Below are 27994 nucleotides of genomic sequence, written 5' to 3'. Positions count from 1 at the left end.
ACCCACACAAACAGGATCAGATACTTTGGTTTTCTTAATCAAATGCATTAACCCTTTGAAGAACTATACGATGTGTATTCTGTTTTTGTTTTGTCTAAGTAAAACAGTAGTACATTATGAGTACAATAAAGTATGAGTGAATGTGGCAGCAAATAGACCATGAACAAATCATTTTATTTGCAGACACACACTCTCTCGGGTTTAATCTAGCCATGATAAGTTTGACTGTCTACCATTTTTCTCTTTGTTACACTATAGCTTCAGCTTGCAGACCTCTATGGGTTACACTTCTCAGTACCAAACCTCCATCTCCAGGTACTACTGTGGTCCAGCTCTGCATTCAACCAGCAAGCGTTCTTTCCCCCTCCCAGTGTCAGTATGGCCTGTAACATGTCCAATAACACATATTTTCTCCCTTACTGCTTGACTGCTGACTCAATGTTTTCATGTTATAACCATTTTTTAATATGTATCTTTATGTATATGATCGGAAAGGATTTCTGTAACCTGGCCATTTTGCTCAAAACAATGGAGGCTCTCTCTTCCATCACTGTTTTTGGTACTTTCTCTATCGCTCTTTCTGCTATCTTAAAAATAAAGGGTTCAAAAGTGGGTTTTCATTGCGATGCTATAGAAGAACCATTTTTTGGTTCCCCTGTTTCAGTGAACAGTTTCTAAAAGAACCATTTTTCTTGCCGTGAATAACATTTTAATAATCTGAAAAACTTTTTTCCACTACGAAGAATCTTTAGTACAATGGAAAGGTTCTTTGGATGTTAAAGGTTCTTCATGGAACCATCAATGCCGATAAAGAACCTTTATTTTTAAGAGTGGTTAGTGCTGCTCTGTTAAAATAACTTTAACTTTTGCATTAAAATTGTAATGAAGGGATGTAACAAGGTAAGACTCGCGAATGTGTATGTGATGGATCATGTGGTCAGACATCTTTGGCATCTTTAGCAGTAAAGTTTATAGATTTTAAAAACAACTAATATACTGTATATACATACTGTACAAATGGAAAACCTTAGAAAAAGCTTATGTCAACTTACTGGGTAATTTGTCGTGGTAAAACTTGGAACTTTAGTGAAAAAGACATCATAATCTAAATTTTTTTTGATGTTTGTAACAAAAATAAATAATTGCAGGCATGTATATTATTGGTCAAAAGTTTGGGTTCGGTTTTTGTCTTTTATGCTCCCTAAAGCTGCATTTATCTGTGAAAAACAGTAATATTGTGAAATATTGTAAATATACATTTTGATATGTTTCAAAGTGACATCAAAGCACATTTTTCAACAGGTTTAATCCAGTCTTTAGTTGATTTAGAAATCAATCTAATATGCTGATTTTGGTGCTCAAGAAACATTTCTTATTAGCCGCTTGTTAATTTGACGTATTAAATTATGCTTCTGGGTTCACGTCTCCACTCAACAGCCATTTATGTGCTTCATTTTATAACACACTTTTAAGCTAAGCTTTTAAAAATTCACAGTGTACACATCAGTCTCCAGGATCACAGTGTTCCAGACAACAATATATTTTTATGATTCAGAGAAAATTATACTTTTTTCCCATAGTATTCTTTATGATTGTTTGTAAAAGTCATTACTGCCATTTGTGATGTATTTAATGCATCCTTGCTGAATTAAAGGATTAATTTTCATTAAAATAAAAATACTGAACCCAAACTTTTGTGCAGTAGTGTAGTTTTAAAAAAAACTTTACGTGAATATTAGGCAAAAAGTTACAATTTTGAAAAAGAACTACACAGTATGTTTAAATGAATGTACTGTATATAATTCATCTCATTGAGGGAAAATATGGGCATTAAGGGTAGTAAATGTGTAGTTGCTTTTCACAAAATACCAATAATATAATTAATGGTTGCACTTTATTTTACAGTATGTGCACTTTCAATGTACTTAACAGTGTTCTTACCACAAAAGTCATTTTAAAAGTAAGTAGTGTAAGGTAACTACATGGGTTAAGTTAAGGTTTAGGGGTAGGTTCAGGGTTAGTACCTAGTTAGTGTCATTCATGCAAAACAGGATTGTAAAATAAAGTGTTACCATATATAATTTAAATATGATATGTCCAGTTGAGCATTGTCAGGGTCCTGGGTTTGATTGCCAGAGAACGCAAGATGTCTGGAATGCAATGCATGTGGCTTTGGATGAAAGTGTATTGTGAATGTTTTAAATTGTTTAGGAAAAGCAGAAAGGTGTAGTAGCTTCTCATTTGAACTGAAATGTTATTGAGTTTCTTGTCTGTCCTTCTATAGTCCTTACGCCCAGCCTCCACCTATGCATCAGCCATCACCCATGCAGCACAGCTCCATCCAGATCCCTGTAGGTCCACCTCCACCTAAAGTGGTCACCACTGCCACCATTATGCCCACAGCATATCCATCCGCCCCAGGTAACCATTGTACATATGTGACCCTGGACCACAACACATGGGTCAATTTGTTTAAATTTGAGATTTATACATCATCTGATAGCTGAATAAATATGTTTTCCATTGATGTATGGTTTGTTAGGATAGGACAATATTTGGCTGAGATACAACTAATACATTAGATTACAACTGAAAATCTGGAATCTGAGGGTGCAAAAAAATCGAAACGTTGAGAAAATCGCCTTTAAAGTGTCAATCGCCTTTGTCCATTTATGTTCGCGATTGTGCTGCATTCACTCACAAAAATAAATGTTTTATATATTTTAGGTAGGAAATATCTTCATGGAACATGGAACTTTACTTAATATCCTACTGATTTTTGGCATAAAAGAAAAATCGATAATTTTGACCCATACAATGTATTGTTGGCTGTTGCCACAAATATACCTGTGCTACTTGTGACTGGTTTTGTGATCCAGGGTCACATATGTGATTGTGTCTTCAGTGTATGTGTGTGTCCATCTTTGGTTTACTGTATGCATGCAATACTGATTCATGGGCATCTTTTAGCACCAGCTCCTCCAATGGCTTACAAACCTGCTCCACCTCCACCTGCTCCTGCCACAGCTCCAGCGTCTTCCAACAGACCTCCTTGGGTTACTGATGACAACTTTGCCCAGAAATTTGACCCTAGCAAACCCACCACCACCACAAATATCAAAGTGCAGCCTCTTCCTCAGGCGGCACCACCACCACCAGCCTACATCCCGAACCCCGTCCCTGCTCCTGCTCCTGCTGCTTTTAACCCTTCCCCTTCTCCGTTCAGCCCCGCTGCCCTTCCACCTGTGGCTCGTGGAGTCGCTCAAAGAGCAGAGCGGTTTGCAGCCAGCAACAGAACACCTCTGTGTGGATCATGCAACAACATCATCAGGTATGATTACACTTACACTGCAATATTCATCACAAGACCCTGTGTAATATATAGGTGTTTTTATTCTACCTCAGGCACTTTTGTGTCCCGAAGTTTCATTTTTATTTTAGTTGTATGAAGGTCATATTAACATTGTCCTGGATGTCTTTTTAGTTTTACATTTTTTCATTTGACTTATTTTTAAATGCATTTTATTTTGTGTATATATATATATTTTTTTATTCTATCACAAACCCAGGTGTTCAATCTTAAAATATAAAAATCCATTATAAAAATGTGAATTATTAAATAAATACAATTATGATAATCTAAACAAAGGAGAAATAAGCATTTTAATATTTAACATTTTCAAATTGAATGTTTATATTAGTTTTTCTACTTCCTGAGTTGTGGTGACACCTTTTTGGCCCTTGTTTTAAAAAAGTTTAAATCGTCATTTTTCATCACAGAGTGCTTTTAAACACAATATATACACTACCGTAGAAAGTTTGGGTCCATAAGATTTTTTTTTTTTTGTAAAGAAATTAATACTTTTATTGTGTAAGGATGACTTAAAGCAAACTGTTAAGCAAAAATATTAAGCAGCACAACTGTTTTCAGCTTTAAAATGTTTCTTGAGCACCAAATCATCATATTAGAATGATTTCTGAAGGATGCTGATGCTGAAAATGCAGCTTTTGGTTCACAAGAATAAATTAGTTTTTAAAATATATTGGAATAAAAAAACAGTTATTTTAAATTGTAATAATATTTCACAACATTACTGTTTTTACTGTATTTCTATTTAAATAATTGCTGCCTCTGTGAGCAAAAGTATTTTAAGTAAAAATATTTTAAAATGTTACCGACCTTTTGAACGGCAGTGTAATCTGAGATGTTCAGTACGTACTTAATTAAAAAATGACAATGTTCATGAATATCCAATTTTTTCATGAGCCCTGATGCCAGTGTTTTTTGACTCCTCAGGGGACCATTCCTGGTGGCACTGGGTCGTTCCTGGCATCCAGAGGAGTTCAACTGCCATTATTGCCACACATCTCTGGCTGATGTCAGCTTTGTGGAGGAGCAGAATAGTGTTTACTGTGAGAACTGCTATGGGGAGTTCTTTGCACCTACCTGTGCCCGCTGCAACACCAAGATCATGGGAGTACGTCGAAAACCTATTAACATTGCATACACATGCACAGACATTATTGTAAACACTCTCTTGTAAACACACACAGGTACTGTCAGTTAATCCCCTCAACATTTGCTCAATAGGAAGTGATGCATGCACTGCGGCAGACCTGGCACACCACTTGCTTTGTGTGCGCGGCTTGTGGAAAGCCCTTTGGAAACAGCCTCTTCCATATGGAGGATGGTGAGCCGTATTGTGAGAAAGGTATGGGAGCCACCGCCTATGTCTAACACAAATGTGTACATTTATAAGTTTGGTGTATGCAAATTTACAGCCCACACTACAATATTCTTCACTATTTGTTTCTGTCTCCAGATTATATTGCACTCTTCAGCACAAAGTGCCATGGCTGTGACTTCCCAGTTGAGGCAGGAGACAAATTTATTGAAGCTCTTGGCCACACATGGCATGATACCTGCTTTGTTTGTGCGGTAGGTTTGTTATAGTACCCATTTGGTTTATAAATAATAAAACACTAAGGAATAATGACACGTTTCTGTCTCGACATTTAGGTGTGCCACGTGAACCTGGAAGGACAACCTTTCTACTCCAAGAAGGACAAGCCCTTATGCAAGAAACATGCACATGCCATCAATGTGTAGAAGCTTCAACAGTGCTGTCAGTGAAGGAACTAAATGCAATTAATGTTACATCTGCATTTGTGGTTTTATGGCATGACATTGGTGCCAATCCAAATGACACAAAAACTAAGACAGTACATCATTTATTTAACGGCAAATAAGCGATGACTGAGTGATACGTAAACTAGGCCTTTTCACATTTTTTTCCAAATCCAATGTGCACATAGAGTATTGGTTATTTTAGGTCATTCTTTTATTATAGCTCAATACATTTGCATACATGCACTTGTATGCCTGATATACATTAATTTAAGAGATATAACATTTTCATTTTTTTTTTTGATTTAGTGAATTTATACAACATACAATTTTTATGCTATTAATAACTAAAACCAAGTTTTGAAATGAATAGGTTATTAACAGATGTTGAAGATTGCCTGCATATGTATCATTTATAAACCAGAACCAGCCTGAGAAAAACGTCTATGCATTCTATAATGCCTTAAACTCTAAAGTAAACTTAAATGTGTATGACTTAAATAGTCTGAAGATACCCGACTTGCAAATTGATCAAAAAAAGATGTTTAATAGATTGAGACCGTATGTTGTTGTGCAGTATTTTCAATGCTGAATGGGTGATTTATGTTTTACTCATTTTGTTTGTGTGTGTGTGTGTGTGTGTGTGTGTGTGTGTGTGTGTGTGTGTGTGTGTGTGTGTGTGTGTGTGTGTGTGTGTGTGTGTGTGTGTGTGTGTGTGTGTGTGTGTGTGTGTGTGTGTGTGTGTGTGTGTGTGTGTGTGTGTGTGTGTGTGTGTGTGTGTGTGTGTGTGAGAGACAGAGAGAGAAAGCATGCAAGGGAGAGGCATTTGTGATGTCAACATTAGCATTATGTTGCCATAATGTTTTCATCAACAAATTTTAAGAAAATGCTATATGCAGGGCATCTGAAAAGGTAACACAGAATTTATGTTTATTCATAAGTTGTTTTCCTCACAGTATGTTCTGTATAATGTAACGGAGTATTTTAAACTATTCATGTTTGGCCTTTCCGTGTTTTTTTTTTCTTTCTTTTTTTCGGTTATTTATTGTGTGCAAAACCTCAATATTCACATATTGTTTGCAAATAATTTACTTGTTTTCTTTGCCAAGAATGGGGATTCTTAATTTAATATAATTTAATAAATAATTTAATTATCAAAACAGAGCCACATACACAGAGGATTCAAGTTAATTAATTTGTTCCTTAAAATGAATATCGAATGTGGTACCTGAGACTTTGTTCTTTTTATTCTCTGTGGGTAGATGCCAGCCAACTCTGACGTGCAACTGTAGGGTTACAGAACAGTTTTTGTTTCATGCCACATGCCTATTAAATTCTGAGATTGCAATTGCAGACACTTATGTTTTCCTAAATGCTGAGTGATATTTATCATGTTTATGCATAAAATTCACTTGAACAAGATAGTTTTTATTTAGACATATTTTAAGATTGTGTCATTGATTTATCAGTATATTTTCACTGCCATATATTAATTTAAGTTAACCTAACCCACCACATCACCTCAGTTAAGATGTGTTCTTATGGCTACTTTTGATTTTGGCTTGTTTTCTTGTTTTGAATTTTAACACAAACAATGGTTTTGCATTTCATAATTGCCTCTCTTAAATTTAATAAATTGTTTGCTTCTTTTTTACACAACATTAGTAAGTTATTTAAAATTACATTTGTAGCAGTGTTGGGTTCAGAGTGGGTATCTTTTTAGCCTTTTTCAAGAACAGATATTTTGAATGTAAAGCAGTCATGTTAGACATAATGTATTATCACTATTTGTCATCTGCTATATCTGCAGTTCCCTTGGGAATTACAGGGAGAAAAAAGGAGTGATCCATAATTTAATACATTTGCAGTGTTACTGCAATAAGAAAAACAATTAAGAACCATATGCAGTATGTTATACTTGACACTCATGGGTTCACAAGTGTCTTTAATGCTGTCTTCTGTTGAAAAATACATGTTCGTATGAGAGTTCAAGCTGAGATGCGGCTCTATGAAATACTAATTTACTTTATGTAGTACTTTATGGGTATGTGTTTTTCAAGATAAGATGATAAACTAACTAGTACTACTAATGATGTTCTCTTTTTTTGTATTCTGAAATTATGTTGTGGAAACAGCCTTCCTTTGTACTTATTTCAATGCCATTACATTTAAATGTAAAAAAGAAATCCACCTGTATCTTCACTGACATGTTAATCATGACTAAAAATATTACGTTGCTTTATAAACTGAAAATAGCTCATAACACAAAATTGTATGGGCACTTTTCTCTATGTATGATTAAATAAAACCGTACTGCAGACTGGACAGCCTACTTGACATTACTAATTGTACATTTGTAATCTTCAGTCTTTTAAAGGATGTATGCATTGCATAGAATACGGGAATGGCACACAAAACATACAAAAAGAGTGTAAGGATAATGTTAATCATTCATGTGGTCATTTAAAATGAAATAAAATGAACTAATTTGATTTCTATTTTTAAAAACTGCGGGTTAAATGTTTTTTGTATTAATGCATGAAAATGTACATTACACGTTCATCGCCACTGATTAATTTCAGTCGCCAGGTGGCGCTACGGAGTCGGTCAATCAATCAGCGCGTGCTCTGCCGTGACCGTGAGCTGCTGTCCGCTGACTGCGTGGAATCAGTGAGTGCGGAACGCTATGATGGTCAGTGCCAGACCCTTGATGGACCTCAGTGGGAGTCGATCACGACCACTACAACAACCGACCCTATGAATTATTCGAGTGCCGAGAGCTCATTAAATTGACGGAGTACACGAAAATACGATTTACTGAAGAATATTTTGGGTAAGTGAAATGGAAAGTGTTAGCTTGGCTAAGCTAACGCTGCCTCACGAAAGTTTGTTGCGTTGAATTATCCATTTTCCACTTTCCATTTTCCGACTGGTTAATGCAAAAGCGACTGTCGTGGCGTGTTACAGTTTTTTCACTACACAGTAACTACGCAAATGTACAAGGCTTAAAGAGAAAAAAAACTGTGGACGTTTACGGGTTTATTAAATTATTTTGTTGGTAAATTATCTCAAGAGCGGGGCGACTTGAACGATAGCTAGTGAGCTATCGTTGTTAGCAAGGCAAAATACGTTTAAATTTACTGGTTTAACTAACTACCAGAACTGCCTTTTCTCAAAACAATACAGTATCTTCGTAATTTTACGGCTTATTATATGTTTATAATATCATTATTATTGTTTGATGAAAAACTGTCACTTTTAAACTCCGAGTAAAAAGTTATTAACGCGATAGTCGCGTAATGCTAGCAACAACGTCCCTAATAATCTGACAGCTGTGCGTTGCCTCTAAATTTTAATTTATTCTTCATATGGTAACTGTTTTACATGTTTTGTATGCTTTTTTCACTATACAACAACATCGTTTTCTTTATATTTTTGATTATACATTCTTTTCATGGATTGTTTTTAACTGATGGCTGGTCTGGTCACGTATCCGCCTCTCAATACAAAAAGCTGCTTTTAAGTTATATTTATGTCTGCATCTGTGGGTGAAAATGTATTACATTTAAATTTCCTCGTTTTACTGTACAGTTTGTACTCCGTTTCTTTCAGATTTTGCTCTTTCTTGTGGCTGTAAGTTACTTCTAGTCCTCTCAATACAAAAGCTGCTTTTCATTTATGGGTTCTGGGGGGAGGGGGGTCTGTTCAGCTCCTTTACCTTCTCGAGGAGGTCAAAAAACAGATGGTAACTGCCTGTGAAGCAGTCTGTTTCGAGAGGCCTGGAGGAGAGAGGCTTAATCTGAGGAAAGTGGATTCATTTTTTTTAAATTAAAGCTAAAGGCTCGTAGTATACATGGCCAGACATCTGTGCACTCCACAGCTTTATTGAAAATCTCCTCTCCAAAAAATAATATTGGTCAAATTCTGTGAGCTCTGTGCTGATGAGAACAGAACCAGGTTGTGTAAAAGAGTTAATTCAAAAATTAAATAATTCGCTCACCCTCATGTCGTTCTAAACCTGTTGGATTTTCCGAAGATGTTACGCAGACCATTAGGGAGCGGAGACCCCATTCACTTTCACTGAATATTTTTTCCATACAGTAAAAAAATAATTGTGTCAAGTCACATCTTATTTTATGTTCCACAGATAAATGAAAGCCATACACGTTTGGAACGGCATGGTAAATGATAACAGAATGTAAATTTCTGGATGATCTATTTATTAAATGCAAAACACTGAGTGCTTGTATGTCCTGATATTTGTGTGTGTGTGTGTGTGTGTGTGTGTGTGTAGCATGTGATGGTTATTTACTCTAACTGCTAGAGCAATTATTTGTTCCGTCTTACTTTGAATGTTAATGAATGGCCAATTGTTATGCAGATGTGATGGTCCTGTTCTTTGTGTCCAGAGTAAAGAGATGTTTTAGTTCAGGAGTGTTCAATAGATTCCACAGACCCCCAAATATGATCATCCTCATTTGAAGGATACTGTAAAAAAAAAAAAAAAAGTAAATATAGCTAAATATTATTATTTATTTATTCTTTTGTTAAATTATTACATTAAATATTCATACAAAAGTAATGTTAGATGTATTTGTTCCATTTTTGTATTTAGTTATTTTTAAATATACACTGTTTTTCCCTAAGCATTTCCACTGACTCCCTAGCACTCCCTTGGAGTTTCCTGGACCCTAGGTTGAAAATTCGTATTGGCATATTCTTACTGGCATAGATCTGTCCCTTGTAGAATGTACAAAATCACTTACTTGCTTAAAAGGCTGCAATTTCGTACAACAAATAAGCACAGATGTTTTTGCCCTCTTATTTGTTGTTTAAAATATCAGTCAGGCCTAGATTAAGTTTCCCTTGAGACCTCTAGGAGTGTGTTTCAATCTCAGCCACAGTGTGAGGGATCGGATTGCAGTGGGAGTCTGGCGAGGTGGCAGCGCGGGGAGCTTGGAGGGGAGGAGGGGGGTATGGGGGCAGGAGGGTTAAGAGTCAGTATAGATCAGGTTTCACATCCCTGCCTGCGTTCCTTAGGCTGATGCACCATCCAAAGTCAGCCCTCTTACCCCTCCCTTACTCGCTCTGGAGACAGGATGGCTAAGCAAGAAGGAAAACACACATGGCCACCTCAGACCTGGCCCTGAGTGTATCACCCATTCCATCGTAAAGGTGCTGATGTATCATCCTCACCCACATTTAGTCATATCATTCCGATCTAAAAGGTGTAAAACTAATCCTAGATGAGCTCGGCCATTTGATACGCACTACTGCGCTGTTTTTTGAACTGACTGTTCTTAAACACTTACTGTAGGCTGTGGAGTCTCTGAAATTGTGCTTCCAATGGATGGTTGGAAAGTGAGGGAGCGCCATTGATTTTTTTAACTCTTTCTATGCCACTGTTGGTTAGTGTGATGGCAGATCCGATAAAGATAGATTGGATAAAGCTATGCAGTGGGGGCTTGGTGTAGTGCTGGAGAGTGGTCTCTGTTTATTCAGTATGCCCCAGCTGTCCTTTAATGGTATTGATCTGCTTTAAATACACTTGGCTATCGGAGTAAATTATTTAGAGTGGCACCGGATAGGGTGAATTCAATGATAGGTTGGGTTAGTGCAAAGAAGACAACCAAAAAGATTTGTCTGGTCTTGTAATGAGCTAGAAAACTTGTTTTCCCATATTATTTAGGAAACTTAATTTTGTAGAGATCTAGAAAATGTATTTGCATGTGCATTTTTTGTTAATAGAAAATTCCATGTGATGAACATCTTGTGTGTCTTGGAATGCCATCACACCAGGCCTTGATTATAGACCTTATGCGTTAGAGAAACAAGCGCCTAGCCTTCTTTACAATTTTGCGTTTGAACTTTATGCTCTAGCTCTGTATATTTCTATGGCATTGCTGTCAAAGAGTAATTAGCTGGTGAAGTGGGTTTACTTATTGTAGAATTAACACAATTTATCATGAGCATTGTAATGTTTAAAGTGGATGTCAACAAATGTCATTAGACTGGGAAGATTTTAAAACAAGCGCTTCATTCATAAACCGTAAGATCTTACCTTCATTCGGTGAAAATACAAACGCTGAAAAGGGGCAGGGCCACATAAGGTCTATACTAGAGATGCACGGTTGGCGGTTATAGCCGCGGATAAACCGCGGATCGGGCGGATGACGTGACGAAAAAAAATATTTTAATTAAATTCGGGCGGGTAGCGGGCGGTTTCTAGTCTCGCGGCTGTCATCAGCAGCGCCTTGTATCAGCGGATGGCAGGCGGGAAAATTGGTCAAAAACGTTGGTGCGGATGGATGGCGAACGGATGATGAGTTTTGTGATGCGGTTGCGGATGAAATAATAGCCCATCCGCGCATCTCTAGTCTATACCAGCACTTTTCTCTTTGTAAAATAACTTCTCTAATTCCACTGGGTGGCAGATTTTAGTTATAAACTTTAGTCTTTATGTTCTGCTTAAAAAAAGCCAGAATGCTGATGTTAACCCAAAAAAGTAACCAAATTAGTTGTCAAAGGATATTTATTTTTGCCTGCTTAAATGTTTTCAGTTAGTCTAATTCGCTAAAGTTCTGTGTGCAGTATCAGATGAACACCTTTCTGTTTTTTCAGCATTTCCACATCCTGCCCTGTGTTCCCCAAACGATGTGCAATTTGCCCATAAAAACAAATATAAATATAGGCTACGTAAAACAAATAAAAAATGTTTTGTTCACATAAAGCTGCAAGACGTTCTCTAAATTACAGATAATAAAGGTGAGCAAAGCCACAAACCATGTGTTAGCGTTTCAGAGGTCTTCTGAACTGGAACGTGTATCAGTTCTTTGTCAGATATTTTATGATTTTTTTTTAAAGTTGCTGTTCTTCTATAATATCATTATTCCAATCAAAATGATTTTAATCACATTGGTTTAATCACATTTAAAAAATCCAACAACAAATATGTTGTTCATTTTAACAAATCATATTTTAGTCAAAGTTACAGTGTGCAGCTTGTTGAACTTTGTTTGGGCTTGCTGTACATGTGTACATGCTTGTTGAAGTCTTACACTGACCAATTTTCTATTAGGATCTTTTGCAAATGTAAATACTTGCTTGACTTTGAATTTATTACATTTATGGATAAGAATATATAAAAAATATCTAGGTTGTACACCATAAAACACACATACACACACACCCACACACCGTTTAGTTGCACTCCCTTCAGCTGCTCTCCTCCATCCCATTAATCTTTTTAATGAAGTAATGTTGCAGATTACACTGTAAGCAAGTGCAACATGTCACTTTCGGCATTTAAACAGCACCAAAATGTTATTTATTGTTTGAAATAAAATAGACATAATTTGACTGTTATGAAATATAACACAGAAAAAGCTTGTGAAAATGGCATGGTCTAAAATATTTATTCTTGGGAGTTATGAGAGATTTGTTATCAACCCATCAAAATGAGAATCGATTAAAATCGAGAAATCAATATTTTTAACACATCCCTATTTGTTAACAGGGTTTTGTGGTACTATGCCAGAATCCAAATGCCATTTGGACATTCAGGCACCTGGATCCGAATGACACCTGTAGCCAGCCTCCATGCTTACCAAACACTATGCCAACATGCTTCAGTGAAATGGATCTTTCTGTACGGTAAGAAAACCTCTGCTAAAAGATAATATCAGTTCTTCTTGACCTCTCTAATAGGCAGACATCCCCTGCAGTACAAGCAAGAAGTGTGTTTTCATGTGGTGATTACATGACCACAGTAGAAAGAAATGCTCCCTGCATCAGCGATGGCCGGACTGCAACAAATGGTTTCCACATGTTCGGATCTGGGAATTCATTTTAGAGAAATAACATTTACAGGCCAAAGTTCATCCATGTGTTACTGGTTTCCATGGCAACAACTCCACCTAGTTTCTCTCACACCTGTTGTGCAGACTTGTGCGCTGCAGATGTAAAGCAGTGAAATATACAGGGAGGAATTTTCATAGAGGGAAAAAAGGATTTTCCCTTGTAAAAAAATAAGTAGTGATTGATAGTGCTGCGCTGACATTTTTTTTTGTCTAAATATATACAATGTCAACTAAAGTCTATTTATTTAATAATAGAGACCATATGAGGCGTAATCCCAGGGCAGGGTCTTAAGTTTGGAGATGGTTCACTATAGTTGAACACTAGATAATGGAGTACTGTAGCTGTCTGTGTTGAACCTGGCTCTCATCAAACTCATTCAAATTACTCAGAACCATCCCTTTAACATGCTAATATAAAAATATCTGTGTGGTATTTTGAGCTAAAACTTCACATACACACTATGGGGACATCAGAGTCTTATTTTACAGCTTGTGAAAAGGGCATTATGACGTATGCATCGGCACAAGGGCAGGTCAATAATCCTGTTTACATTAAAATTGGAAGGAAAAGAGGTTCACGCCGACTAAGTTTTTAAACCAGTGAACTTCGTTTCAGTAATGATAAATAACATCAAAAACAGAATGGTGTAATGATAAATATCAACAAAAAATCTAATGTAATACATTTTATTTTTAAAAATGGTCATAAAACTGGAACTGAACTACAACTGTTTTCGACAACTTCCAAATCTTCTTGGCTAATTAAGACAATTAAGAAAAACTAATTTAGAAAAAGCATAAAAGTAAAAGTTTATTCAGGCATAAAAGTAATGATGAATCAAGCACTCAGGTCATTCTGTGGTACATGGTCCAGTCAAGCATTGAGATCAAATCAGCTTCTTTAGTGAGATGTATTTAGTGTTTCACAGACGAGCTGTTGTTGAGCTGAGTTTCTTAAATTCTCAGCCAAAATGTGCTCAGATTTTGGGTGCTTTGTTCTAGGAATGGTGTCTCAACCCATTACCCCTCTAGAGGAATCTGGCTGGAGGAGCTCATATTGCACCCAAGTGCTCCACAGATAAACTTTTGTTCTTCTCCTGCAATCCCCTGATGTGACACCAAAGACTCTGGAGTCTTGTGCTATGTTCAAAGTCTCTGCTTGACTTACTCTCCACGATATAGCTGCTTGACAGTAATTGGTGTTGTGTCAGGAAGAGATGTGGGACTTCAGTGAGGATGAGAAGTGAGGATGATGGGAGAGAGAGAGTTGGTTGTGGGGCACATCTCAATTGGCCTAAGTATTCTTATGCTAATCCTTTCCTGGGATGAGGCGCAAAGCAGCCAAGCAAACAATGGCAGCGGAGCCAGAAAGTCTGCCCTGCAGTCTAGCAGGCCTTGAAAGGCATGTCGGGCATAGCGCCGACACTGAGGGAAGGCAGCCTCCGGTACTGGGAGCCCTGCTGTAAGGAGGGGCCCCAGGAGGGACCAGAGATCCGGGCCAAAGCAGGCTGTGAGAGGGGGGGCGACGGGGAGACAAACCAGACCTTTCTTGTCGTCATGCAGGCTGTAGTTAGAAGTGATAAGAAAAGCAGAGTGAGATTTATTTTGAAGATTGTCTGTATTTCATAATATTATCGTACATAGGCTGGTTGTTACCCCCTCCAAAAACGCATGCATGTTGTGGTGAACTGTTTAATATGTTGTATTGTTGACCTGAGGAAGCCCTGAGTTCTACACAAGGAAACACAGAAAAATATAACTCTCTTCACGGATTGACAGATATCCATGGTCAGGCATAAGGTTTGACTGCAAAGGTGCACCTTAGTTACACATCACCATACAATACCCCTATTCATTCAGCTTCCATACTCCTTATGGCGCCACCAAAACCTTTCAGAGGGTAGAGCTCCAGGAGTGTCTGATGAAACACTGAAACATAGTGTGCTTTATATTGCTTCAAGATCCATGATACTTTTGGAGCAATAATAGTGATATATGAACACAAAACGCATGGCTAAAACAGCCTAAACTTAATATCAAAGTCCCCACTGTTTATTAGTGAATGTGACCAGTCTAATATTAGAAGGATAATAAGCTAATAATATATAATAATTTGTACATCCAAGTTCTGCTGTCAAGTCAGGACATGACTGAACTTGCTTAGCCATTCATTTATAAGAAACGACTGAACTTGCTTAGCCATTCATTTATAAGAAACATCTGAATGAAAGTTGATTTTACCTGTAGAATGTGAGTGATTACATTGGCCTTTTAGGGTGTTCTCTGTGTGTTGTGATTTGTAGATAAATGCAGTTGTAACAGACAATTAAATAATTCAGTGAGTACTATTACATGTACAGTTAAAATTAAAGGGGCATTTGGCAACTCTAGCTATTTCTTCGCTGATTTTCAATTTTGTTGTTGCATCTTTTCTCAACGAGCTCCCCCTACAGCTGTGAGGCGTATATTTCACAACAATGTCGTAAAAAAAAAACTCACTTGCGGCACCCTCCTCCCCCTTTCTACCGCTGCTCGTGTGCATTTGTTATTATCGGAGCCGGCCAACTTTATCGTGTGGAGCTATGTCTACCGAGGTGGGTAATACATCTTACACATTGAGGGCGGCGCGTGTGTTTATGTCGAATTGCCGCAAAGCAGTTTGTGTTTCTCCCTCGTTTTCGCTTCTCACGAGACTTCCTATTTCCAACTTACCGGGACGTCAGTCCCCATGTTGCAAGGTTGGTTTTCCGCCTAGGAACGCTGGGGGGAGCGGGGAAAGTCACCATTCTCACCAGAACAGATTATTAAACCATCCAAATGATTTCTAAACGGTTTTATTAAGTTGAAATAGTTGCCGAATGCCCCTTTAAGCTACAGTTATACAGACTTTTACATTGTTTTTAAAAGTCATATTACTGTTTTAGCTGAATGAAATCGAACTATGTAACCATGTACATGTTACCATTCAAGAGTTTGGGATCATATTTCTTACTTTTTTTAAATAAATTGTTACTTTTATTTAGCAAGGAAACATTAAAGTTATCAAAAGTGATAGTAAAGACTAAAGAATTATAAAATAAATGCTGGTCTTATGAACTATCTATTCATCAAAGAATTATGAAAAAAGTTTCATGATTTCCTCAAAAATTATTAAGCAGCACAGCTATTTTTCAAAAATGTATTTAAATAGGATCATGTGACAATGAAGTATGGGGTTTTCCAAAAACAATTAAAATCGTACTGAACCCAAACTTTTGAACAGTAGTGTAATCATTGGCAGTTTAGTAAAAAACACCTCTAAACATCCTCCTGTACTGTGTTGACGCTCCCACTATTTTAACCTTGAAAAATGTGGTTTCATTCCTGATGCAAGAGAGAAACTGTTCTGTTGTGGTTGTCTAAAATGCACACCATACCTTTGTGCATTGCAGATTTAAAGTAGCTTTTTATGTTTTATCTATCTGTTGCTGGTAAGTTGTGGGGCATCTCATCTATGTCTTTTGCAGCAGGCCTTAACTTTTCCTGGTTGTGATCCTGCTGCTTGTGTACCTTTTAACCTAGCACACACACTTAGCCGCAGCTTCTTGTCTCTTTGTGTAGGTGCCTGCACAGCTATCTTGTCCCTTGCCTTGCGGAGACTAGCTTTGTTCCCTTGTTATCCGGTCAGGGATGTGTGAAAGTGGGGCACAGGTCGGGGCTCTTTGTCCCCCTTGGGCAAATCAGAAGTGACAGACACCGGCCCACTCTGCCACTAATGTGTCCCCCCCTCAGTACAGACTTCACTGAAGGCCACTAATTGCAGTGAGACGCACAGTCCTACAAGGGAACAGACACATCACGTTATTAACGCTGGAAGGGGCCAACGGGGTAATTGCGGAACATCCCTCATCAAATTATTTGGGCATGTTTCAGCATTCAAGAGTAGCGCCGGCCTGACGGGTTGTGGGTTCAAGCCCAGAAAAAACAAGGGGGCAGTGCCTCCAAGAAAAATTACAACATTGCCTAAGCAAAAGTGGAGATCGGGGGTTTATTATTCTCTAGATATGTTCAAAGGTGTTTGTGGTGGTGGGTCTAGGAAATACAGAAATATTTCCTTCTATTATGTTACACTTTATTACAAAAAGGTCATAAATATATAGATCATTAAAACATTTGTTCACATGATTACATTATTCACATTAATTACATTACAGACCAAAGGAATGCAAGTTTGAAAGTGAAACCTCACTGAGTGTACATAAACAAGCAAAGTAATTTTTGGACTTTGTGTTTGTAGATATTGTCTTAAAACTTATCTAGAAAGATGTATTGAGACTGGTATGATCTGCTTATCATATGTGCTTTGTCTTTTTTTTGTCATTCTAGTGCCGTGGACCCCGTGAAAAGGGATCTTTGAGTTTCTAGTGCCATTGTCATCCTACCTCTTCCTCTTATCCACCGCATCTCTTCTGTTCCTTGAGCCATAACTTTGATTGCTCCACCTGTATGTTAGTGTTCACTGGGATTTTAGGAGCATAAGCAGTCGTCATCACTGATCTCATCCTTACCCCAAAGGTTACGACAAGGCTGTTTGACAATGGCTCAGCTTTTGTCCGTCACTGTGGTTCTGGTTGAAGTCTACCTTCTTCTCAGACTCTGCGCTGGAGGTAAGGGTGTTTTCCTTCCCTTCATATTACATTCACAGTAGCGTTAGCTTATATTCATACTCATACCTAGTCTTAAATGTATAATAGGTATTCAGATGTGCTGCTTGGAGTTTGTCTAGCTATTTGCACCTTCTCTTTGCAAACTCCATCGTTTGAGCTGTTCAGCTTGTTATATTATATGTAAACACTCCACATGAACGCGAGCTCTAGAGCTACTATTGAGAGCTCAACTCACAAGCATTTTAATATTTAATTCTGAATGGGGAGTATTTCTAACAGGCAAAATGCCGCTTCTAGTGTAAAAAACGGGGAAATGGTTGTGCCATAAAAGGTCAAATACATGACATCCAATCAAATTACCTCATCTTTTGCGGTCAAAACTTACTGCATTTACACAAGGAGCGTGCATATGATAGGTTTTGTGCAGAGTATGCTACTCTGAGCAACATCAAACCGTGTGTAAATACTTCTAGATGCGGCATGTGCCACTGTAGTGCAAAGATGGCTTTTGTTGCTACTAGGGATGGGTTTTTCAAGAAAAATGTATATTCTAAGATCACTGGGAATTAGGGATGTTCATTACCGGTTTATTTTCCCGACTGACAATCATCGCTCGTTATCTGACTATTAACCGTTAACTGATAACAGGGTTCCCACGGGTCATGGAATTTCTGGAATGTCATGGAATTTTAAAAGGTCTATTCCAGACATTGAAAGTCAGGGAATTTGTATATTTTTTGTCCAAGTCATGGAATATCAGGGAATTTAGTTTGTTGCTTTAAATTTTAGTTTCCATTTATCAAAATGTAATTTTTCTATACCGATTCTCACCAGCAGGGGGTGCAACCGCGTGTTGTTGACGAAGACCAGAGCAACAGTTAGAGCAAGCCATTCATTCATAAAAACTCACATACATGATCTATAGTATAAGATACATGTTAATATTCCTACATACATGATTAATCTGGGAAGGGTCATAGCACTTTCATATTGTTGTCCTATATTGTTAGTTTAACTGTAACTTATGTTGCTTTGGATAAAAGCGTCTGCTAAAAGACTAAATGTAAAATTGGCTTGACATTCGCACATTTAGGGACCGTCTCTAAAGTAACATTGGTAGTCCTATAGGCCTAAACGTTTCTAACTTCAATAGCAAACTTAAATTTATCTGAATAAATTGCGCATTATGCCTGACACCTACATGAACACTTTACAGTTGGTTTTATGACTGCAAGTCGTTCTCTTCAAATGCTATTGAAGTTAGAAACGTGTATACCAATGTCGTATGTAACTTTAGAGATGGTCCCTAAATGTGCGAATGTCCAATGTCAAGCCAATTTATGCCAGTATCACTGAGAAACGCCCAGCTTTAAACTTTGCTCGTTAAGTTCATATTCTGAGTCCTTCTGCTTGCCTGCGAGTTTGGTCTTTTATATCACTGTATGAGTCCATTAAGCTACGTTAAGCGTTTTATATGTCCAGCAGGGGAATGCTGACATATTGAGGGAAACCCTAGTAGCTACTGCATGCAGCACAATCCCCGCAATATAAGGTTGAGGCAACTAAACAACCTATAGATATGTCAAACTCAAATGTAACATTGGATCTGTATACATCCGCATAAGGGGAATAACATTATAATCTCGTTCACGGTAGAGATGCATGTCGGCTACACAGGAAAAGTAATCGTGAAGACACTGAATTTCACATAAAACATAATAATCATTCACGGATACACTTACATTGTTGTAAATGAGTTTTTATGAATGAATGGCTTGCTCTAACAGTTGCTCTGGTCTTCGTCAACAACACGCGCTTGCACCCCCTGCTGGTGAGGTCGACTAACAGCAGATGGAGATTATGCTCGGTAATCTACTGCTTTTCCTGCAGTTCCTGGATGTCAACGTTGAATTTACTGTCGAATTTGAACCACTGAATTTGTGGAAGTGAATTTGCAAAGCGAAATAAAATGGACCGAAAACCGCCTGTTGAATATTATAGGTTGTATTTTTAATCAGTTTGAATATTGTGGAAGTGAAATATGAAAGGTGAATATGGATTTTTGAAATTTTACTAATGAAAATGTGTTTGAAATGTTTTGAATTTAAATATTCACAGCTTAAATATTCAACCATGCTAAATTTCAGCCCATAAAAATGCAAGCCCTAAAAATACAATGCATTAAAATACAAGCAGGGTTAATGCAATGCATATTTTTTTCAAGCAGTACAATTTATTTATTTTTGGATTTTTTTGAAAAAACAAAAGGGACAATACATATTGATGAACATTTTCACAAATGTAAATATGTCAGATTATAGCCTTAGGCTAATTTCCATCTGCAATTCAACAGGCTTTTTGTTTCAAAAACATTTGGCGTTATTTTACTTCCATATTATAGGTCATGGAAATTCATCTTTTTAGTCAGTGAAAGTCAGGGAATTTGACATTTGGTTTAGAGTGGGAACCCTGTGATAAGATTATAATATTGAATTGGCATTAAATAAAAATAAAATTGACGAGTGTCTGTGACCTGTTAAAAATTTCACAGGTTTATATTAACGTGCAAACAGCAGCATACCGAACGAATCAACAAAAGAACCTGGATTCACATCACATTTTCACTCACCTGCAGCATTTCTGACAGTGACAACAGAGAAAAACACAAAATAGGCCTACACTAAAAAATTTTTTTTAACTTAAATAATTCACAACTTAAGATGACAAAAAGAAAACACTGAATCCGTTTGAAGCTTTGGAAAACCGGCAATTTGTTTTCCGTCAGACTAAGTTTTTTCGTCAAATAAAAATAGCAGGCCTACCTCAATCCACACCTTGTCTATTTTTTATTTTAAAAAAAGTAACGTATCTACATGATGTGGGGTTAGTCTGGAGCGCAGCCTGTTGACAGAGCCGCGGCAGAAAACAGCCTCTCAGATGGCACAGATATCCCGGGAATACAGAGATAACGTCTCACTAGAGTGGCCAGCTTCGGGAAGCGCCTTTCATTTGCTCATGGATGTTTGCTTCACCAGTTATATTGCATTGTACTTGTACTACTGCTGTATTTTAATACCTCATGGCATATTTTGCAAGTAACTTCGTCGCTCTTTCTGTCGAAATGGTCCAACACAGTACTTCTTTTTGCTTGCTTCAGTTTGCTTGCTCAGCGAAATATGTCTGTAGGCGCGTGTGGTTGCGCGTGTCGACGCGCCCTGTGAGTTAACAAATATAGGCTTTATAGTATTTTTTTAATAGAATTTTTTTAACCATGCAGCAAACTAAAAAAAACAAACTAAAAAAAAACCCTTTTAACTTTTAAACCGTTTAACTGGTATTAATTGGTTAAATTTTTTACTTTCGGTTAACGGTTAAACAGTCAATATGAGCATCCCTAATTATTCGGTTATTATTCGAAAATCGCACTCCTCCCCCAAATGCATTCAAGCACGCACACACACATGCATGTATAGCCTAACGTTAATGTAAAAAACGCAGTACTTGGTGGCCTTGTCCGCCTGAATGAATTATAAATAAACATAAACTAGTAGGCTATTTGCAGTATATTAAATCGTATATAAATTTTTTGACTAATTATTTTGCACTGAAATGACACACTCGAGTCTGTCGGCTCTGACAGCATTGCATCACGTGCACCTGCGCAATATAGCCTATGATTTCCGAAAATAGTACTATGTCAACTAGCGATATCAGCACAAGAACTGTTGAGGAATATGCAACATAATTTAGACAATTGTTTTTGTCATATGTTATAATAACTGACAGACACTATAATTTCAGCCGCTCTGTGCGAGGACACTGTCAGGCTGAAGCTCAGCTTTGCGGCTGAGACACTAATTCATTTAAAGGTCTTACTCTTAAACGCACACGGGACGTTCACTTCAACAAAAAAATATTTATTAAACAAACCAGATCAAGACGAGAGCAGAAACTAAATAAAGTGCATAGCTGCAAAGAAAAACATGGGCTCAAAACAAATTCAAATGGTGGGCACAGCGCAATTGCGCATTAGGCTCCAAAAAAAAAAAATAAAGTGCACAAATCCAATAAATAATACTAGAAATAAATGGTCACAATAATAAAAGTTAACCATAAAATGTTTCCAGCGTGGTCTGGGGGAAACTACCACAGTTGGGTGCGGTTTCGCCTGCAGTTATAAAACAATTATTACTAATTGGCATATTTCAATGTTTTATGCCAATTCTGATATGTTCATTCATATAGCCTACTCAAAACAGATGGGGCAACCTAACGCAGACAAGTTGGCTTACCGTTTTTAGGTGATATGCCATGTTTGATGTCGAGCTGTGATATGCAAACTGTTGTTTGCAAACTTTGTATTCGACTTTTTTCCCATTTTCTATTTTCATAAAAGGCTGCCACACTCCCGATGTTTTTGACATGGTAGATTACTCTGACAGTAAATTAAACGCTAAATTCAGCAAACCACAATGGATGATGCAGACCAATGCCTTAGTTCTTACTTCAATCTGTCTCCAGTGGGTTGGGCTTATCCAAAAAAGTGAAAACAAGGGGGGTGTTCTGAAGACAGACTGATACCTGTGAAACAGGGGTGCTCTGAAAATACCCCCATTAGGAATTAGTGATGAAATGAATGTAATGAAATTAACGTGGCAGAAAGTCGACAAATCAAAATTTTAGTCGAGCCAGAACGTATCTACCAATTAATCGACTAGTCGACTGGGAGATTACAGCCCTAAAATGTAATGAGGTATAGATGGCTGTTTTTGTGGTTAGAGTAGGTCCAGGGGGAAATCCTTCACTTTCTTAAAGCTACTAGGTAGGCTAAGGCACACTGGTTTTGAGTGGGGGGTGGGGGGTTGGTTGATTGCTTGCCGTTCAGCAGGGCAGGAATCATAAGTGCTCACCTGAACATTTCCATATGCTTAATAACGTGATGTTTACTGATGTCAAAGAGAACCGATACCTTTGTTTAATGAAAACGCCCTCCCTGAGTCAAACTAAACTGTTATTCCAGTGAACTCTGCAGAGGCTGCTGTGATGGTTGCCTGTGGACAGTCAATGAGCTGTGAAGACAAACAGCAATAGCTGATTGCTTGGAAAGCCGTTTTAGGCCACAGGGAAAAAAAGTTTGATTTGAAACGTACCTACAGCTTTATATTTGAGGTCACATTGTTTTATTTTAACATACTTTAACTGAATGCCTGTAAGACAATAGTTTGTGCTGAGGTTTAGAACACTGTCTGATATCTCTGATGTGTGTTTAGTCATGCCTGGGAGTTCAAAGACATCTTTTCTATCGTGACTGACTCCTGAACCATGAGCCTCTCAGAGGCCCCCCACTAAAGGAAGCTGTTGAAGTGATTGTTGGTGCTCGCTCTTCCTTTTTTAGCACATTAACAATTTCCTCTATGGCACCGTCACAATTGCTAGTGGGTATGAACTATTCCAAACACTCTGTGTTCTCCGGAAATACTTTGACCCTTTTGTGTTGTTGATCTTCAGATTTAAGCCACTATTAAGTGTGCTCAGATTTTAGATATTACGAATGGTTTCGTTGCTGTTCCACACTCACTAAAAAACTTGAGCAGTTCAGAATTTTTTGAATTATTAATTTAATGAATTAACAAATTAAGCTTTTATTTATTATTTATTTGTTTATATATTAGATGCATACAAGGCTTGACATTAACTTTTTTGCTCACCAGCCACTGTGGCTTGTGGTTTTCCAAAGTTACTAGCCACTCAGCATTTTCACTGGCCACAATTTCGACATCGATACCATTGGGAAAAACTACAATATAGATATTTTTAATGTTTGTAATTTTCTTTTTTGCTAATTTTTAATAACAAAGATAAAAATAAAATGAATGATCTATTTTGTAATCATAAAATTACACTAAATAAATAATAAATTACTAATTTTTTTTTACAGATTTTGGCCATCCCAGCCTGTTCAGAATTGTGAAAGGTTAGCGGATTTTTTTAGACAATAATCGCACAACCTACTCTATAATTAAATAGTGACTCATCCCTACTGATTTAATTTGATTGAAATTGATTTAGTTTGTTTTATTGCATTGTTTTATTAATTAGCATTTACATTTATTAATTTAGCTGACGTTTTTATCCAAAGCGACTTACAATTCTTATATATGTCAGAGGTCGCACGCCTCTGGAGCAACTAAGGGTTAAGTGTCTTGCTCAGGGACACACTGGTGTCTCACAGTGAATTCGAACCCGGGTCTCTCACACCAAAGGCTGGTGTCTTATCCATTGCACCCTCACCACCCCAAATTAAATTAATGAAATTTTCCTTTTTAAAGGTGAAAAATGCACCTGAATATCAATTTAAGGGGGCAAATATGGTCCTCTGTCCCCCTTACAGCAAAAATCTCTGTAAGGACATACACACTGGCATTTAATGTATTATTATTTTATTTAATAAAGTGGAGGGAAGGATCAAAAAGCAGGGCAGGAACATGCTGGTCAATTGAGTTTAAAACATTTTTAAATTAATTTATGAAGCAATGAATTGTAAGTTCTGTCATATTTTTCAGTTACTTTTACTGTTTTAGTTTTTTTCCTCGTGGTATCGATTCAGTATCGGTATCGAGGTATTTTTTTCTGGTATCGTATCGAAGTCATAATTTTGGTATCGTGACAACACTAATCCCATGCCAAAATTCAAGCCCTGTAACAGCAACAATATTCATCCGGAGGCAGAGCAAATAAATAATTGAATCCAGACTTAGTATCAACACTTTCCACTGCAGATTAAATCTGTATTTGTAATGGCCTTTTCGTTGCTGTCTTTTATTTGATTCTGATAAATAAGTTGAGAGAAAGGGTTTGTAACATGCCCAGTAGCCAGATTTTCAAACAGCTCAGTTTTCCTTTAGAGTTCATATTATATCCAACATCAGTGTCCTTGTCGGGGTATTTTTGTACAGATGCAGCAGAAAGCAGGAGATTGTTGAAACCAGAGACGCAGCATGAAGGCGAGGACATTTGACTTCTCAATGCACTGTTGTTTCTCCCAGTGTTAGAGTTGTGTAACAGCTAGTTAAATACCTCTATGGTACATCTTTTTTACCTTGCTCATCAGATGCACCCCTGAGATGTAATTTCAGGTAGGAGTCTGCACCTCTAAAACATAATCTTCAAGCAAGAGAGAGGTGAAATTGGCGACTGAAAGCCCTCAGTTGCCTCCACAGTGCAATGTGCGGGGGCTCCCCCCCACGCAATTGTAGACTTCTACCTGGACTGAATAGTGAATGGGGTTAGTACTCCTCCTAGGGGAGAAGAAAACCTGTTTTAAATGCAGGCAAGCATTTAACTTGCTTTCCCTGATGTGAACGCATTAAATGTAAATGTATGTATGTACATTTGCCCCAGAAATGACACATTGACAATTTACTCCACTATATCGACTTAATTCAATTGTATTTTAATTGACGTTGGTCTTCATTACTTCCAGATGAAGGTTTCTGCTCCTTGAAACTACCATTTCAAATACGATGTGTGAGGATTAAACATAAACAATTAATGTTAAGTGCGATATAGTCTTGTCAGTGAAAAAGTGAATTACTCTGAATTATACCATTTCCCTTCAACTTTGCTGTAGACTCAAATCTACTAGAGAGAGAGAGAGCGTAATGGTGTGTATCTGCTAGAGTCTCATTATGGGGGAATGCTCTGCCAGACCACAGACTCCACTGTAACCAGCAGCAGAATTAGGCACACATGTGAATGTGGAGGCTCCTATGGGCCCCTGACACATCAATCATCGCCTACAACCATTCACAGTCCAGCAGTGGCAGTCAGAAGGAGTACTTTGCATCTTTTTTTAAGAGTTTGAAATAGTGCTGCACGATTAATCATATCGCAATCTTGATGTCAAGCCTATGCGATTATATGACGCAAAATGCTGCGATTTTCTGAAATAAATAAATGCATGTGTGGACATGACAACCAATTCTTTCAATATTCTTTCAATAGCTGTTTGCCCATTTTCTACACCGCTAATAAAAAGCAGACTAGTTAGTTTCAGTTTAAGCAGTGGCACGTGTGGCGCGTATGGTCACGTCGTGACTTTTTCCGGTGTGCAGCGTGGAGAAAGGTGAAGATGGATGCCGAACAGACGGACACTGAACTGGTGGCCAGAAAAAAATTCTACCTCTGTTATATGGCGATATTTTGGCTATAAGATAACCGACACTGAGCGGACAGAGCAGGGCTGCTAACTCTAACAAATTCAGCGTGAGACTCACGCAATTGACGCTTTTCACACGCTCTCACGCCACACATCCATTTTCTCACGCAGAGAAAAATTGCGAAGCAAAGTGGACACTGACACCGACAAACAAGACAGAGCAGGTTACTTTTGATATTAAACTAATTCTCAGCTCTCAGATTCTGTCCATTTTATTATGATATTTAAACAATAGCGTTTTGGCACTTGTAAATGTGACGTGACAGATCGTGGTCATGAACCGAACATCTCTTAGCCTACTCTAGTTCAAACACGAATGAACAATAGGTGTGTTGAAAGATACAGTACAACTTACCGAAATTTTTATGCCTCATACATAATACCGATCAATCAGTGTTTTTTTTTTTTCAACCGCAGGAAGAGGTCAACAAAACAGCTGGAGAACAGTGTCACATAACGTTACATTTGACATGTACATTTTACATGGAAAGCCATTCGATAGCACGTTAGATGGATAGACAAATTATATAGAAGAGTATTTCGCTAAATATGTGCACTGTTAAATATTTATTATATTTGTACTTATTAAAATATTGTAACGTTGTTAATTATAGCCTAGTAAAAACCACATTATATTTTATTTGAGTTGTTATTTTTAACATTTAATAATAATACCAGCTGACAGGGCTCTCTGTATGTTTACAGCATTAGGTGAGATTTCTTTTTCTTGAGAAAAATTAACATGTATCTACTGTTAGGCTACATAATATTTATTCAAATGAATCGATATTGAATCAAGATCGGATTCAAATCACAAGATTTTTGTCAAGCAATAATAAAAACAGTTGCTAACAAATCATTGTACCATGTAAACATTGTAACATGTTGTCACTAAACTTAACAAAATTCTGTCAAGTTACCAAATGTTTTAACAATCACAATACACTCACACCAAAAATGATCCACAGACTGAGTTTATACAAAACATGTCCCTGTTTGTCTGGACAGAATGTTCATAAAATCTTATTTTCATGAGCATACAAATGTTCTTATTTATTGTTCTATTTATTTTATACTATTGTACTATTGAGACAATAGCAAGTTTGCAGTAATGCAAAGATGTTATTATTTAATTTTGTAAAAAAAAAAATTTAATTTGAAAATACTGCATTTAGTTGTTGCTAGTTTGAGTTGAGAAATACACATTTCAGCATTATCACTAATCTGTGTGTGCATTTTCCTTGAGAACCAAGTTAGTTGACTCATGAAACCATTTGTTTATTATATCGCAATCACAATATTGACCTAAATAATCGCAATATGACTTTGTCCCCAAATCGTGCAGCCCTTGAAAGTTGAAATCCTAACATTATTGCAAGTTACATTTTCTGCCACTCCCATAGATTTTTGTACAGTTGGAATGAAAACCAGATCCTTCAATCCAAAAGTTATTCCTCAAGCACTGACCCTGAGTAGAGAATATAGGGAAAAAAGGAGTAAAGCGTGATGGAGATGGGATGGGATCCCAGGGTTTCTTTTTGGGACTCTGCCTATTTGATCACCATTTTCCAGTCTTCTTGTAATGCAAAATTTTCATGCTGGCCCTGTGCATCAGGGTCTGTCTTCATAAAGGGGGACTTAGCCTGGGCTCAAGGCCACACAACCTCTTACATATGCTTTGAGTAGCTCAATTACAGAAATTACCTCATTGAAATCCCTTGCGAGCAGTTGAATGAGATTAAGTCTAGACTAATAATTCTCTTTAAGAGTTGATTTTTATAGTTTAGTAAAGTAACATGAGACGGTGTGTTTGATCTACTTATCTAAGAAAGTAAGTTATGGAGTCTGTCCGCACCCTGAACTAGAGCACTTCAGAGACTGAATGAGTCATTTAGTTTGCGGTCTAGAATCGTGTCAGACTAAGCGTATCAAAGGCAGCGTCTTGCAGCTAGGGCTGGTGAAGGAATTTCCCTTGCGATAATTTTGAGTGGCTGAATAGCGCGATATGCGGTATTATTTCCATTTATTTATTCATATATTTATTAAGTGTTAAGATGTGGTCAGCATGCACAAAAACGAGGACATTTTCAGTAACCAATATAATCGAAACTAAACAGTGTCTCTGCGCATTGAAAGGCTTTTA

At 37.3% G+C, this 27994-nt stretch overlaps 2 protein-coding genes across 27 annotated transcripts in view; both read left to right on the top strand.

Moving 5' to 3' along the window:
• ldb3a (LIM domain binding 3a) overlaps positions 1 to 7453 on the top strand; it is a 45847-nt gene extending 38394 nt beyond the window's left edge. For 12 of the 22 annotated variants that reach the window (XM_077237168.1, XM_077237166.1, XM_077237158.1 and 9 more), the window contains 7 exons: positions 259 to 315; positions 2285 to 2421; positions 2971 to 3331; positions 4298 to 4478; positions 4592 to 4712; positions 4824 to 4939; positions 5021 to 7453. In XM_077237168.1, coding sequence (XP_077093283.1) covers positions 259 to 315; positions 2285 to 2421; positions 2971 to 3331; positions 4298 to 4478; positions 4592 to 4712; positions 4824 to 4939; positions 5021 to 5110 — 1063 coding nt within the window. In that variant the 3' untranslated portion in view covers positions 5111 to 7453. The remainder of the gene's footprint in view (positions 1 to 258; positions 316 to 2284; positions 2422 to 2970; positions 3332 to 4297; positions 4479 to 4591; positions 4713 to 4823; positions 4940 to 5020) is intronic. The other 10 variants (XR_013205952.1, XR_013205950.1, XR_013205955.1 and 7 more) reach the window with 4 other exon arrangements.
• A 255-nt stretch (positions 7454 to 7708) lies between these two features.
• bmpr1aa (bone morphogenetic protein receptor, type IAa) overlaps positions 7709 to 27994 on the top strand; it is a 41577-nt gene continuing 21291 nt past the window's right edge. For all 5 annotated transcript variants that reach the window (XR_013205965.1, XM_077237242.1, XM_077237240.1 and 2 more), the window contains exons 1-3: positions 7709 to 7961; positions 12645 to 12781; positions 17353 to 17633. Coding sequence is in view for 4 of the 5 variants with exons in the window: in XM_077237242.1 (XP_077093357.1) it covers positions 17564 to 17633 (70 nt within the window). In the remaining variant the exon portion in view is untranslated. The remainder of the gene's footprint in view (positions 7962 to 12644; positions 12782 to 17352; positions 17634 to 27994) is intronic.

The sequence above is a fragment of the Siphateles boraxobius genome, unplaced genomic scaffold, assembly GCF_051911475.1.
Source record: "Siphateles boraxobius isolate OS27281-9 unplaced genomic scaffold, OSU_SipBor_1 20, whole genome shotgun sequence".
Taxonomy (NCBI): domain Eukaryota; kingdom Metazoa; phylum Chordata; class Actinopteri; order Cypriniformes; family Leuciscidae; genus Siphateles; species Siphateles boraxobius.
This window is presented reverse-complemented; position numbering and strand designations above follow the sequence as displayed.